The sequence below is a fragment of the Engystomops pustulosus genome, chromosome 11 (genome assembly GCF_040894005.1).
Source record: "Engystomops pustulosus chromosome 11, aEngPut4.maternal, whole genome shotgun sequence".
NCBI lineage: Eukaryota > Metazoa > Chordata > Amphibia > Anura > Leptodactylidae > Engystomops > Engystomops pustulosus.
Window position 1 is genome coordinate 64833323 of NC_092421.1, and position 12536 is coordinate 64845858.

The 12536-nt window shown below is 45.3% G+C and overlaps 1 protein-coding gene across 4 annotated transcripts in view; it reads right to left on the bottom strand.

The window, feature by feature from the left end:
* Nucleotides 1-1732: 1732 nt before the first annotated feature.
* Nucleotides 1733-12536, bottom strand: part of VTI1A (vesicle transport through interaction with t-SNAREs 1A) — a 226960-nt gene continuing 216156 nt past the window's right edge. For all 4 annotated transcript variants that reach the window (XM_072129290.1, XM_072129288.1, XM_072129289.1 and 1 more), the window contains one exon: nt 1733-3946. Coding sequence is in view for 2 of the 4 variants with exons in the window: in XM_072129288.1 (XP_071985389.1) it covers nt 3853-3946 (94 nt within the window). In the remaining 2 variants the exon portion in view is untranslated. The remainder of the gene's footprint in view (nt 3947-12536) is intronic.

The window sequence follows — 12536 nt, forward strand, 5'->3', positions numbered from 1 at the left end:
AAGACAAAAAGTTAGAATAAGTTTTCTTGTCTCTGATTAAAGCTCAGTGACCATCCATGAGGGCACCATAACGGTGCTCACTGGTCATGGGGTCAGCAGGCTCGGTACTAGAAGAAATTGCACAAGAACTTGATTGAAGGTGTCTCAAAGGCATATTTCTCAGTCTTTGCTCACGAATTTCCTCTTTTTACTTTTGTTCATTAATTACAACACTGGCCAAATTCAGAATGGGGGGGGGGGGGGGCATGACATGAGACATAGGTCAGGAAGAACGCTCTAGTTTCTCCAAAACCACACAGCCTGACAAGAGGCTTCACAAAGGTCCACATTAGGTTCTGCTAATCTTATGAATACAAAGGTAGATTCTACAAATCCAATACCAGATTCTGCCAGTTAGGACATCTGAAGGACTCATTCTTTGGTTATCGATGGCCAGATATAAAGAACTTAAAGTTATAAGGAATCCATCAAATGTATGAACCGGATATCTGTGGGACTGCTCTGTATCCATAGTTGATAGAAACAAAAAAAGAAGAGATGTCAAGTGTTAGACATTTCCAATGTGTTCAAAGATCCAAACATAACGAGAACCTACCAGGAATCCAGACTTTTAGGATTCAAGATAGACTGATATTAAGTGTTCCTGAAATTGTGACGTTTTATCGGCAAAGCCGAAGAACTGGTACATCGAATGTCCAAGGGATAAATCGGTACTTGATAAGTAATGTCATGTATGCAATGTCAGTGACTTCACCAGCAGCAGAATAGTGAGTGCAGCTCTGGAGTATAATACAGGATGTAACTCGGGATCAGTACAGGATAAGTAATGTCATGTATGTACACAGTGACTGCACCAGCAGCAGAATAGTGAGTGCAGCTCTGGAGTATAATACAGGATGTAACTCAGGATCAGTACAGGATAAGTAATGTCATGTATGCAATGTCAGTGACTTCACCAGCAGCAGAATAGTGAGTGCAGCTCTGGAGTATAATACAGGATGTAACTCAGGATCAGTACAGGATAAGTAATGTCATGTATGTATACAGTGACTGCACCAGCAGCAGAATAGTGAGTGCAGCTCTGGAGTATAATACAGGAGGTAACTCAGGATCGGTACAGGATAAGTAATGTCATGTATGTACACAGTGACTGCACCAGCAGAATAGTGAGTGCAGCTCTGGAGTATAAAACAGGATGTAACTCGGGGTCAGTACAGGGTAAGTAATGTCATGTATGTACACAGTGACTGCACCAGCAGCAGAATAGTGAGTGCAGCTCTGGAGCATAATACAGGATGTAACTCAGGATCAGTACAGGATAAGTAATGTCATGTATGTACACAGTGACTGCACCAGCAGCAGAATAGTGAGTGCAGCTCTGGAGTATAATATAGGATGTAACTCAGGATCAGTACAGGATAAGTAATGTCATGTATGTACACAGTGACTGCACCAGCAGCAGAATAGTGAGTGCAGCTCTGGAGTATAATACAGGATGTAACTCAGGATCAGTACAGGATAAGTAATGTCATGTATGCAATGTCAGTGACTTCACCAGCAGCAGAATAGTGAGTGCAGCTCTGGAGTATAATACAGGATGTAACTCAGGATCAGTACAGGATAAGTAATGTCATGTATGCAATGTCAGTGACTGCACCAGCTGCAGAATAGTGAGTGCAGCTCTGGAGTATAATACAGGATTAGAACTTCCACTTCAGGAATAAGTGACATGTTCTCATTTTATTAATATATTTTATTGCATTACACTTATTTATACATAATTCATAGTAAAAGAAAAGAATATCCACATATCTTCACACTACGACACTGAAAACAGGAGACGGGGACTTGTTATCAGACTGCAGGGTCTGGGCGATAATAAATTACAGGGAGCGATGCAAAGCGATGATGAGGTCATGAGAGGTATTTATGATGCAGAACAAGTCAAGGGAACAATCCAAAAAAATAAAACATATTCCAGTAGCCATTAATCCCCAGATATACAAGACATTTGCCCCCTAGATGTACAGGGTTATTTGTGCTCCTGATTATTATACCAACTGGAGTCTCGGTGTCGTCATGATTCCCGGTGGATCAGCCTCTGGTGATGGACCCAGATACCATCAGGCCCCTTCCACAAGAACACGTTTGGGGGAATTATTCTATCCTCCGCCATCACTGTGTGAGGCCCATGGGCTGCAAACAAGGGACCTCGTGTTTCGGGTTCATGTGCAAGAGGCCTTGGTCTTTTTCTTTGATACAGCGAGGGATAGACTTGGTAATTCTGAGGACCCAGGCACAGTTACGTCTGCGGCTCCATTCCAAATGGCCAGGAGTCTATTGTCCTGTCGGAGCTCAATGATCTCTGGGGCTAAAAGCAAGTTCTTGGGTTGCGTTATGGGTAGGCCGCCCCTTTCCACTTTTATACTTCTATTTATATGGTGTAAGGAGTGACCTGTGTTACATAAGCCTGGGCCACCTCTGTTTTGTGGGATGCAACAAGCCAACTGTAAGAAAAGCACTGACCCAAGAGGTCAAATTTGTTCGTCTTCCGACCCTATGAGATGAGCACCACATCAGGCTCAGCCTGTAATAGCTGTAAATATAAAGTCTTGTGGTTCTGTGTACTAAATTGTCAAAACTTTGGAAACCTTCAAGGTAAGACTACAGAGCGGGCAGTGTGGGCCTAATCGACAATTTTCATGTCTTTGTTGGGTTGAATTGAGTTATAGCGACAAGTATCTAAGGCAACCTAAAACCTCCCTCAATCCTTGTACAGAACCTCCTAATCTACTCAATGTGCTTGTGATCTTACAGCCTGCCAGATATAATACTTTCTATATTTCCACAAGTGGCTGTAGCTTGGAGGAACCTTGACTTGGCGGGAGGCATCATGAATCGTTATTATCTAGACAAGGCTCTTGGTTGTTTCAGTCTAATTGGAGAAGCATCTCCATAATATCTGAGGATGCAATCCACGGAGACAAACCATGAAGTCTTCCACCGGCCACTGAATTATAGGATGTTCAGGATCCTAAATACTGGACAGACTGTGATACTTGGGAATATGTTTGAGTAGAAGAGGTGACACCTTGGTCTCCATTGCAATGACCTCACTACATATTGGAAGAAGTTATTTATAGGGATAAAGCAATAGATTAATCAAAAACATTGATCACCGACAAGAAGGAAAGAACAATACATAATGCAATCAATCCAGCGGGGGCCAATCCGTAGCTTCGCCCTCACTTTACTACAAGTCACCTCCAACTACCGGTCTCATAGTCTTTCCAAGCCTGGAATAGGCTTAGATGTCACATGACCATGAACCACTCAACTGTAGCTTGTATAAGTAGACATATGGCAAGGAGGTGGAGCCTGGTTGTTACTTTCTCGTGTGGAAAAATATTTGTCATGGATAAAACAGGAATATATTGCTATAATGTGGTAACTGTAGGTCTACAGTGACTATACAGGCACCCGACCCTCATAGGTGTCACATAAGTACTACTTCTATTAACCCCACTGTAGCTGAACCAAATTTGTCAATCTTTGGCCGTGGTCTTGTCCACAAGACCCATAATTTAAGAAATAATGTTATTCCACTGAACAAGGAAAAAGATACAAAATCACCAAGAAATATACAACTTGACATCTAAAAATGTGACTTCTTGTGTCTTCATCTTGCAAAGAAAGGTTTGAAGGATCTAAAGGGGGTTCACACACAGGTGGTGGAAGGTCCTTGGTGGACTGAGAAGACAGTTTTGGAAGTTATGAGGACCCTTGTTCCGCAGAGCTCGATACTCTGTCTTCGCCGCCTTGCCCCCGTTGTATGTTGGAGAGGGATGAGGATCAGTGCCCACGAAATGAGAAGTAAATGGCCAGGATGATGGTGAAGACGATGATGATGCCCAGGACAACTAGCAAGACACGGTTCTGGATGATCCTAGGGGAGAAAAAAGGCAAAGCTTGTTAGTTTTATGCTCAAACTCTGAAACATAAGACAAAACCCAAGCAGCTGTTTCTCAGATACAAAGTGACACGTTGACAATCTTCTCTCCTTCTACGATTGTCCCTACTTTCACAATGCCCAATTAATTTAGCGATGTTAAGGATTCCTGTCGTGTTTTTCTGTGGCGGAGAAGCGGCGCCGAGCATCGAGGCACAAGCAATAATTGACATGAAAAAAAAAAATATTAAAAGGCATTCGAGGCAAATCACAAGGGTAAGACCTGACGAGAAATTGACTTCGGTGTGACAGACAGTGGGAAGTGTGTTTGCTCCACGTAAAGTCGCTCGCTCAGAATTGAGGCCGAACTAGTGGCGCAGCGGCGCAATGTATCGGCTGATCAGAGGAGGACATAGACACGGGCGGAAGATGAAACGAGATGAAACACGACTTTCAGACAAATCTCCTCCTACCACGCGGCTCGCCGGTCAGTGTGTAACCGATTGTATATAAAACACAAAAACAAGAGGCTCCATCTCTCGTGTCAAGTCAAAAACAACAAGAGGATAAATCTGAGAGGGTAAAGTCATAATTGGCGTCCGGGGTAGGAGATATATTGTCTGATCACATCACTTAGTCATACAGAACCGGAGGCTCCACAACTCGCAACGCACTGAATACCGTAAACCGCCCACAGATGCAGAGCACCACCTGCCCTGGGTCCGACGCTCAAAAACTATGAAAATGTTCTGCAACTTATTAATAGACTTTTGTGTTCAAGTCGCTCACAAATTTCCAGACCCATAAATGGTTGGAACCGCACCATGACACTTGTGAGCAGGACAAAGCAACGACTGAACGTAATAACGCCAATCGCCAAGATGTCATGGAAGCGCTGACAATGGTAGTTACTGTAATTACATCATGGTGGTGGTTATGGTGATACTTGTAGCAATTCTGATAATGGTAATGATAGTTGTGTTCATGCTGATGATAGTAAAGAGTGATAGCTGTGTTGGTGCTGATGATGGTAAATAGTGATAGTTGTGTTGGTGCTGATGATAGTAAAGGGTGATAATTGTGTTAGTGCTGATGATGGTAAATAGTGATAGTTGTGTTAGTGCTGATGATGGTAAATAGTGATAGTTGTGTTAGTGCTGATGATGGTAAATAGTGATAGTTGTGTTGGTGATGGTAAATAGTGATAGTTGTGTTGGTGCTGATGATAGTAAAGAGTGATAGCTGTGTTGGTGCTGATGATGGTAAATAGTGATAGTTGTGTTGGTGATGGTAAATAGTGATAGTTGTGTTTGTGCTGCTGATGGTGATTATAGTGATAGATGTGGTAGTGATAAGTAGTTTCTGTGGCAAAAAAGTAGCGCCAAGCTTTGCGACACAAGCAATAAAAAAATAATAAAGGCAATCAGGGCATATCACAAGTAGTGACAATTATAGTGATGGTTAAAGTAGTGCTGATTATGGTTGTTATAGTGATGGTTGTAGTAATTCTGATGATGGCAGTTAATGATCGTTTTGGTAGTGTTGACGATGGTAGAGAGCGATAGCGCTGATGATGGCGAGGGTGACAGTTGCGATAGTGCCGATTGATGGCGAGGGTGACACTTGTGATAGTGCTGATGATAGTACAGTGGTGGCGAACCTATGGCACGGGTGCCAGAGGTGGCACTCGGAGGGCACCCTCTCTGTGGGCACCCAGGGCATCACCACAGACAGAACTCAAAACCTCCTCCTGCAGTCCTTGGCCACCCAGGACATGCTGTGGTCAGGGCTATTTTAAAGTTACACATTCTAAAGCAGCCTAGGACTACAGGAGAAGCAAGGAGGTGCGGACAAGGCTGTGTTATTATTGTAGGTCCTGCTCTAGGCCACGCAATTCATCCTGTTCAGGGGACCCTGGAGGAAAGGTACAATGATTATCTGAATTTCTCCTCTTTCTTGCAACTGTTTTGGTGTCATCAGGACGCTGATACAATTAAAAGCCTTAACAAAACATGTTACCACCTAAATTTCTGTTTTGGCACTTTGCATTTAAATAAGTGGGTTTATTTCTAGTTTGGGCACTCGATCTCTAAAAGGTTCACCATCACTGTGATAGTAGATGGTGACAGTTGCGATAGTGCTGATGATAGCGAGGGTGACAGTTGTGATAGTGCTGAGGATGACAGAGAGTGACAGTTGTGATAGTGCCAATGATGGCGAGGGTGACAGTTGTGATAGTGCCAATGATGGTAGAGAGTGAGGGTTGTGATAGTGCTGAGGATGGTACAGAGTGACAGTGCGGATGATGACAGAGAGTGACAGTTGTGATGGTGCCGATTAGGGTAGAGAGTGACAGTTGTGATGGTGCCGATTAGGGTAGAGAGTGACAGTTGTGATGGTGCCGATTAGGGTAGAGAGTGACAGTTGTGATGGTGCCGATTAGGGTAGAAAGTGACAGTTGTGATGGTGCAGATTAGGGTAGAGAGTGACAGTTGTGATGGTGCCGATTAGGGTAGAGAGTGACAGTTGTGATAGTGCCGATTAGGGTAGAGAGTGACAGTTGTGGTAGCGCTGATGATGGTGGATATAGTGATAGTGCTGATGATGGTAGGTAAAGAGAATTGTGGTAGTGCGGATAATACTAATTATAGTGGTGAGAGATCATTCTAATGATGGAAATTACAGTAATAGTGATAATAATATAACAATTGATGTTATAGTGATTTTGATTGTACTGGCTGTGATTGTAGCAATGACTATGACTACTGAATATTATTGAAACATTATTAATACAGCAATGGTGGTGGTAGTGCTGGTGACGGGAGTCATTGTAGAGATGATAGTGGTGGTAGTGCTGGTGACGGGAGTGATTGTAGAGATGGTGGTGGTAGTGCTGGTGACGGGAGTGATTGTAGAGAAGGTGGTGGTAGTGCTGGTGACGGGAGTGATTGTAGAGATGGTGGTGGTAGTGCTGGTGACGGGAGTGATTGTAGAGATGGTAGAGATGGTGGTGCTGGTGACGGGAGTGATTGTAGAGATGGTGGTGCTAGTGCTGATGACGGGAGTGATTGTAGAGATGGTGGTGGTGGTGCTGGTGACGGGAGTGATTGTAGAGATGGTGGTGCTAGTGCTGGTGACGGGAGTGATTGTAGAGATGGTGGTGGTGCTGATGACGGGAGTGATTGTAGAGATGGTGGTGGTGCTGATGACGGGAGTGATTGTAGAGATGGTGGTGCTAGTGCTGGTGACGGGAGTGATTGTAGAGATGGTGGTGATGGTGCTGATGACGGGAGTGATTGTAGAGATGGTGGTGATGGTGCTGGTGACGGGAGTGATTGTAGAGATGGTGGTGCTAGTGCTGGTGACGGGAGTGATTGTAGAGATGATGGTGGTGGTAGTGCTGGTGACGGGAGTGATTGTAGAGATGATGGTGGTAGTGCTAGAGATGGGAGTCATTGTAGAGATGGTGGTAATAGTGCAGGTGAGGGGAGTGATTGCAGAGATGATAGTGGTAGTGCTTGGATCCTCACAGAACTTGTACTCTCTATGTAATGACATTTAGGGTTTTCATTGTCTATGGAGGAAGAGGTGGCGACTGGTGGACATAGTAAAAGCCAATAGTAGCAGTGGGTGGAGGGGGGGGGGGCGCGTGTCACTACTACATCTTTATATATATGTTATTCTGGGTCTGTGCTCAGACTACATCAGCAACCTCCCCCCCCCCCCCTTTTACCCCCAACATATTGTCTGACAGTCTCTTCATCCTCGGACATCACTTTTTTTGGATGTTCCTGGCGCAGCTGCTTTAGTGTCTGTGAACATGAGATGAATGGGGCGCCCTCACCTCATCTATCACTGACCGCACATCTCAGATCTGTCTTCTCATCCTCTCTCCGAGTGCCTTGTGCAACCATGACAGCTGATAGATTGGTGCGGCAGCTCGCTGATCACTATACACCAGGATCAGCGGTGGCTTCCCCAACACATGAGGGTCCCATCAATTTACCTGTGCAGTGACGGATGAGGGAGAGGTATCTAAAATCTGCTGTACTGACACACTGTGACGACTAACGTGCGGAGCAATGTGAGGGTCTGATGAGTATTTTTAGTTGTGGCATTGTATGGTGGTACGTAGGCACCAAATGGACCACATTATTTGGGGTTAATATGGCAGTGTTATTTAGGGATTCATGGGTGGTAGATTCTAGGGAAGAGCCGTCAGTATCATGCGAGTGGCATTCGGTAGTATAAGTCCCAGGGGCATATATAATATGTATTATGTGATAGGTAGCAGTAGCATTGTGTATAGAGTTACTATGTGAGCAGTGTATGACAGCATTATGTAGGTACTGCACGGCGGGTTTATTTAGGTGGAATTTTACAGGAGATATGTAGCCGTGTTATCTACAGTACAGGCGGTCCCCTACTTAAGAACACTCGACTTGCATACGACCCCTAGTTACAAACGGACCTCTGGATGTTGGTAATTTATCCTTAGACTACAATAATCAGCTGTAACAGTTATCACAGGTGTCTGTAATGAAGATTTATTGTTACTCCTGGTTCTTATGACAATCCAACATTTTTAAAATCCAATTGTCACAGAGAGCAAAAAAGTTCTGGCTGGGGTTACAATGATAAAATATGCAGGTCCGACTTACAAGATAGGGTCTGTAGGTTTGTTCTTAAGTTGAATTTGTATGTATGTAAACCAGGGACTGCCTGTATATGGTTGTATGATTTAGATCTGGTACTGAATAGCAGTATACTGTGAGTTGCCACCCATCACACTGCATATGTATTTTGGGATTTGCCAGTTCCTGCTCGCGTTCTATAATCATAACTAGTGCAGCATTTTACAAAATTGTAGCCAAATTGAAGCTCTGTAGTGAAATCCTCCGGCTCTGGCTCAGCGGGTCTGACTTATAGGATGAAGGCCTCAGGGCATCTCCCACTTTCACTTACAAGACACAAAACACGGACAGCACTTTGCTGCTCCGACTCCTTGGAAGGAAGCACCGCTCCTAAAGTGTCATGGATCCATCCTGGGGGTCCGGCTGTTACCCTGGTAATGGCGGGAAAGGTGATCCCTGTAGATCTACCAAATCCTAGAGAACAGATGCAGCAGCCGGGGTCTGGACACCTGCACTGGGAATGTTCTAGGAATGTGTAAAATGAGGAACCATCAGGATCAAGGAAGAGAGGGTCAATATTTGGAGGTTAGAAATAAAGCCCCCTCGCCCTCTCCACATGCCATCCACACGTAGCCCCCCATGTAGTTATTAGTTCAGTGCATCTAATGATTATGAGATGACGAAATGCTGCAAATAGCTGCAATCGCATTTCTTTCCCGTTGTTGCATATTCTGTAATCTCAGGAAACTTATGTGTCTCCATGGTAACAGACTACAAGACTGTGCAGTCAGACACTACGTATTCATCCTTGCTTTAGTTACTGTAGAAAGGCTAAGGAACCAAGGCCACAAAAAAGTCATAATCCAGGGCATATAACTATGTGACAACAAGATCTAACCCTGGCACACTGTGACACCCTCCAGCTGTGCTACAGCCACTCTACAGTACGCAGCAGCTTACCGTGCAACACTGCCCCCAACACATTGCTGGAGACTAGATAGAAGGCAAACAGTACACAGAAAAATAGGCTTTCACCTGCACCGATACATTGTAACAAACCGGCAAAGGTGTGAGGAGGATAGTTTTTCTGATTGCATGTGTAAACAGAAAGGCTTTTATTCACTGACAGCAAGCAAAGATCTGGAAATTGGTGAAATATTACCGAAAGTTTTTGAGAAAGTTTCCCTGATAGGGAGAGGCGGCTGATGACAATGGGCTGCTATTTTGTGCCATCGCTGGTCCCCCTCCCCTCATTAGTGGGTGTCAGGCCGGGGCCCCAGCGCTCACCCTGGAACAGAGCAGATTGTGCTGCTTTTTGTGGACTGCGGCTGCAGACGGCCCATTAAATAAACATCATTAGTAGGATCTCTCCCCTTCTAGTGCGGAATTCTGATGGAGCCGCGCTGGGGGCCAGAACAATGGCGGCCATTGACTGTACCCATCTGTACGGGCGCCAACAGCCCTGTCACCGGCAGACACCGCCTGTGGGCGTTCACGTGAGCGGCAGAAGTGGACGGAGACGCCAGGAGAGGACACTCGTCCCTCGCACACCCGCCAGGGCCGGAGCGGCGCTCAGCATGCACAGCGTGTTGACGGGGTAAATAATTTAAGAAAAGAATATACATTTGAAAGAAGACGCCCCCCCCCCCCTCCCGCCACCGCCAGGACTGCAGCGCCTCCGGGCAAAGACTTGTTCATTTGCATGCGGAATGTTATTAACTTTGTATACTGCGGCTTTAAAGAACGTACGTTTCAATTAAAGGGAATCGCGGGGCAGAGAGGCAGAGGACTAACGGCTTTGTCTGCCGAGTTAACCCTTCCTTGTTATTGTGACAACCTTCAGCTTTCTTCTTGACCCCCGGGAGGAGGAGATCAACTGCTCCTGCACTATAATCCCCATCATGTTTTAGTTGCGTACATCACACCACGCTACAGGCAACTCATGGAATGGCTGATAACTGAGAATAATAGATTGTATCCCCCTGTACAGTCTCCTCTCCCTGGGATGAAATAGCTGATGGCTGATAACAATCTATTACTCTCTGTTATTTCATCCTGGGGAGAGGTTACTGTACAGGGGGTTACAATCTATTACTCTCTGTTATCAGCCATTTCATCCTGGGGAGAGGTGACTGTACATGGGGATACAATCTATTACTCTCTGTTATCAGCCATTACATCCCGGGGAGAGGAGACTTTACAGGTGGGATACAATCTATTACTCTCTGTTATCAGCCATTTCATCCTGTGGAGAGGTGACTGTACAGGGGGGGATACAATCTATTACTCTCTGTTATCAGCCATTTCATCCTGGGGAGAGGTGACTGTACAGGGGGGATATAATCTATTACTCTCTGTTATCAGCCATTTCATCCTGTGGAGAGGTGACTGTACAGGGGGGGATACAATCTATTACTCTCTGTTATCAGCCATTTCATCCTGGGGAGAGGGGACTGTACAGGGGGGGGGGATACAATCTATTACTCTCTGTTATCAGCCATTTCATCCTGTGGAGAGGTGACTGTACAGGGGGGGATACAATCTATTACTCTCTGTTATCAGCCATTTCATCCTGTGGAGAGGTGACTGTACAGGGGGGGGGGATACAATCTATTACTCTCTGTTATCAGCCATTTCATCCTGGGGAGAGGAGACAGCGGGATATAAAGAATAATAAATCGTATCCCTCTCTACAGTCACCTCTCTCCCTGGGATGAAATGGCTGATAACAGAGAGTAATAGATTGTATTCTCCCAGTATGTATTGTGTGGGTGCTCAGACATGCAGAACCTAATTAGTCTGGTTGCAGCCACTTACTTTAGACTTATTCTGGGAGGTAGGTGATGGACGAGGATGTCAGGCCGGAGCATCCTGGGGGTCAGGGTCATCAGTAAAGGGGAAGCTGCAATATATCAGGAGCCTGGAATCACAGAGCCGGCACTTCTGTATATGAGGGAACGTCATCACCCCAGAGCCCTCTCCTCGCCTCCGCCCCACGTCTTCCAGCCCTCGCTGTTACAACATGGTTTCTACATGATGACAACGTGCGCCTCTTATCTTCCTTGTACCTACAGTGACATCAGACGCTGGCTACACGCAGTCACGTGACGGCTGCATCATGGAAGATTATACGATTCTATGTTTATTATTCCAATGTATCAAAACTACATGTAAAATAAAAGAACTTCCTAAATTCAGCAATATATATACACAGACCTATGTGTCTCCGTGGTAACAGACTACAACAAACGCTGTGTAGTCTGATCTGACCTCCCTCAGTCTGTCCCATGGGGATGGGGGACTTTTTGGGGTACAAAGCGGTCCACTTTCCATTGCCTCCTCCCTTGTGCAGGCAGGGCACCCAGACTTCAAGTATCCTAGGCACCTATGCCTCTCTGCTGTACTACTGTCCTGTATTGTAGTCATACTTTCAGGACAGCAGTTCTGGAGGACAGGGACTCACAGCAGCATAAACATTCTAGATGAGTGATGCTTGGAGTCTAGATCCCATACATTGTTCAGTCACCCATAGTCCACTATGCTGCTTTGAGTCCCTTTCTCTCTGCGGTACTACTGTCCTGTAGTGTAGTCTTTGAGGATAGCAGTTCTGGAGGACAGGGACTCACAGCAGCATTGACGTTCTAGATGAGTGATGTTGGGATTCTGAGCCCCATACATCATTCAGTCACCCATACTCCCCTATGCTGCTGTGAGTCCCTGTTGCTCTGCGGTACTAATGTCCTATGTTGTAGTCATACTTTGAGGACAGCAGTTCTGGAGGAGTACAGGGACTCACAGCAGCATAGACATTTTAGATGACTGATGCTGGGAGTCTGGGTACCACACAGTATTGAGACCATATGCAGTTGTATTCCCCAGACTCCCAGCATCACAGTCCTGTATAAACATCTATCGTATTGTGTTTCCCTCCCTACATTATTCTGCTTCCAGAA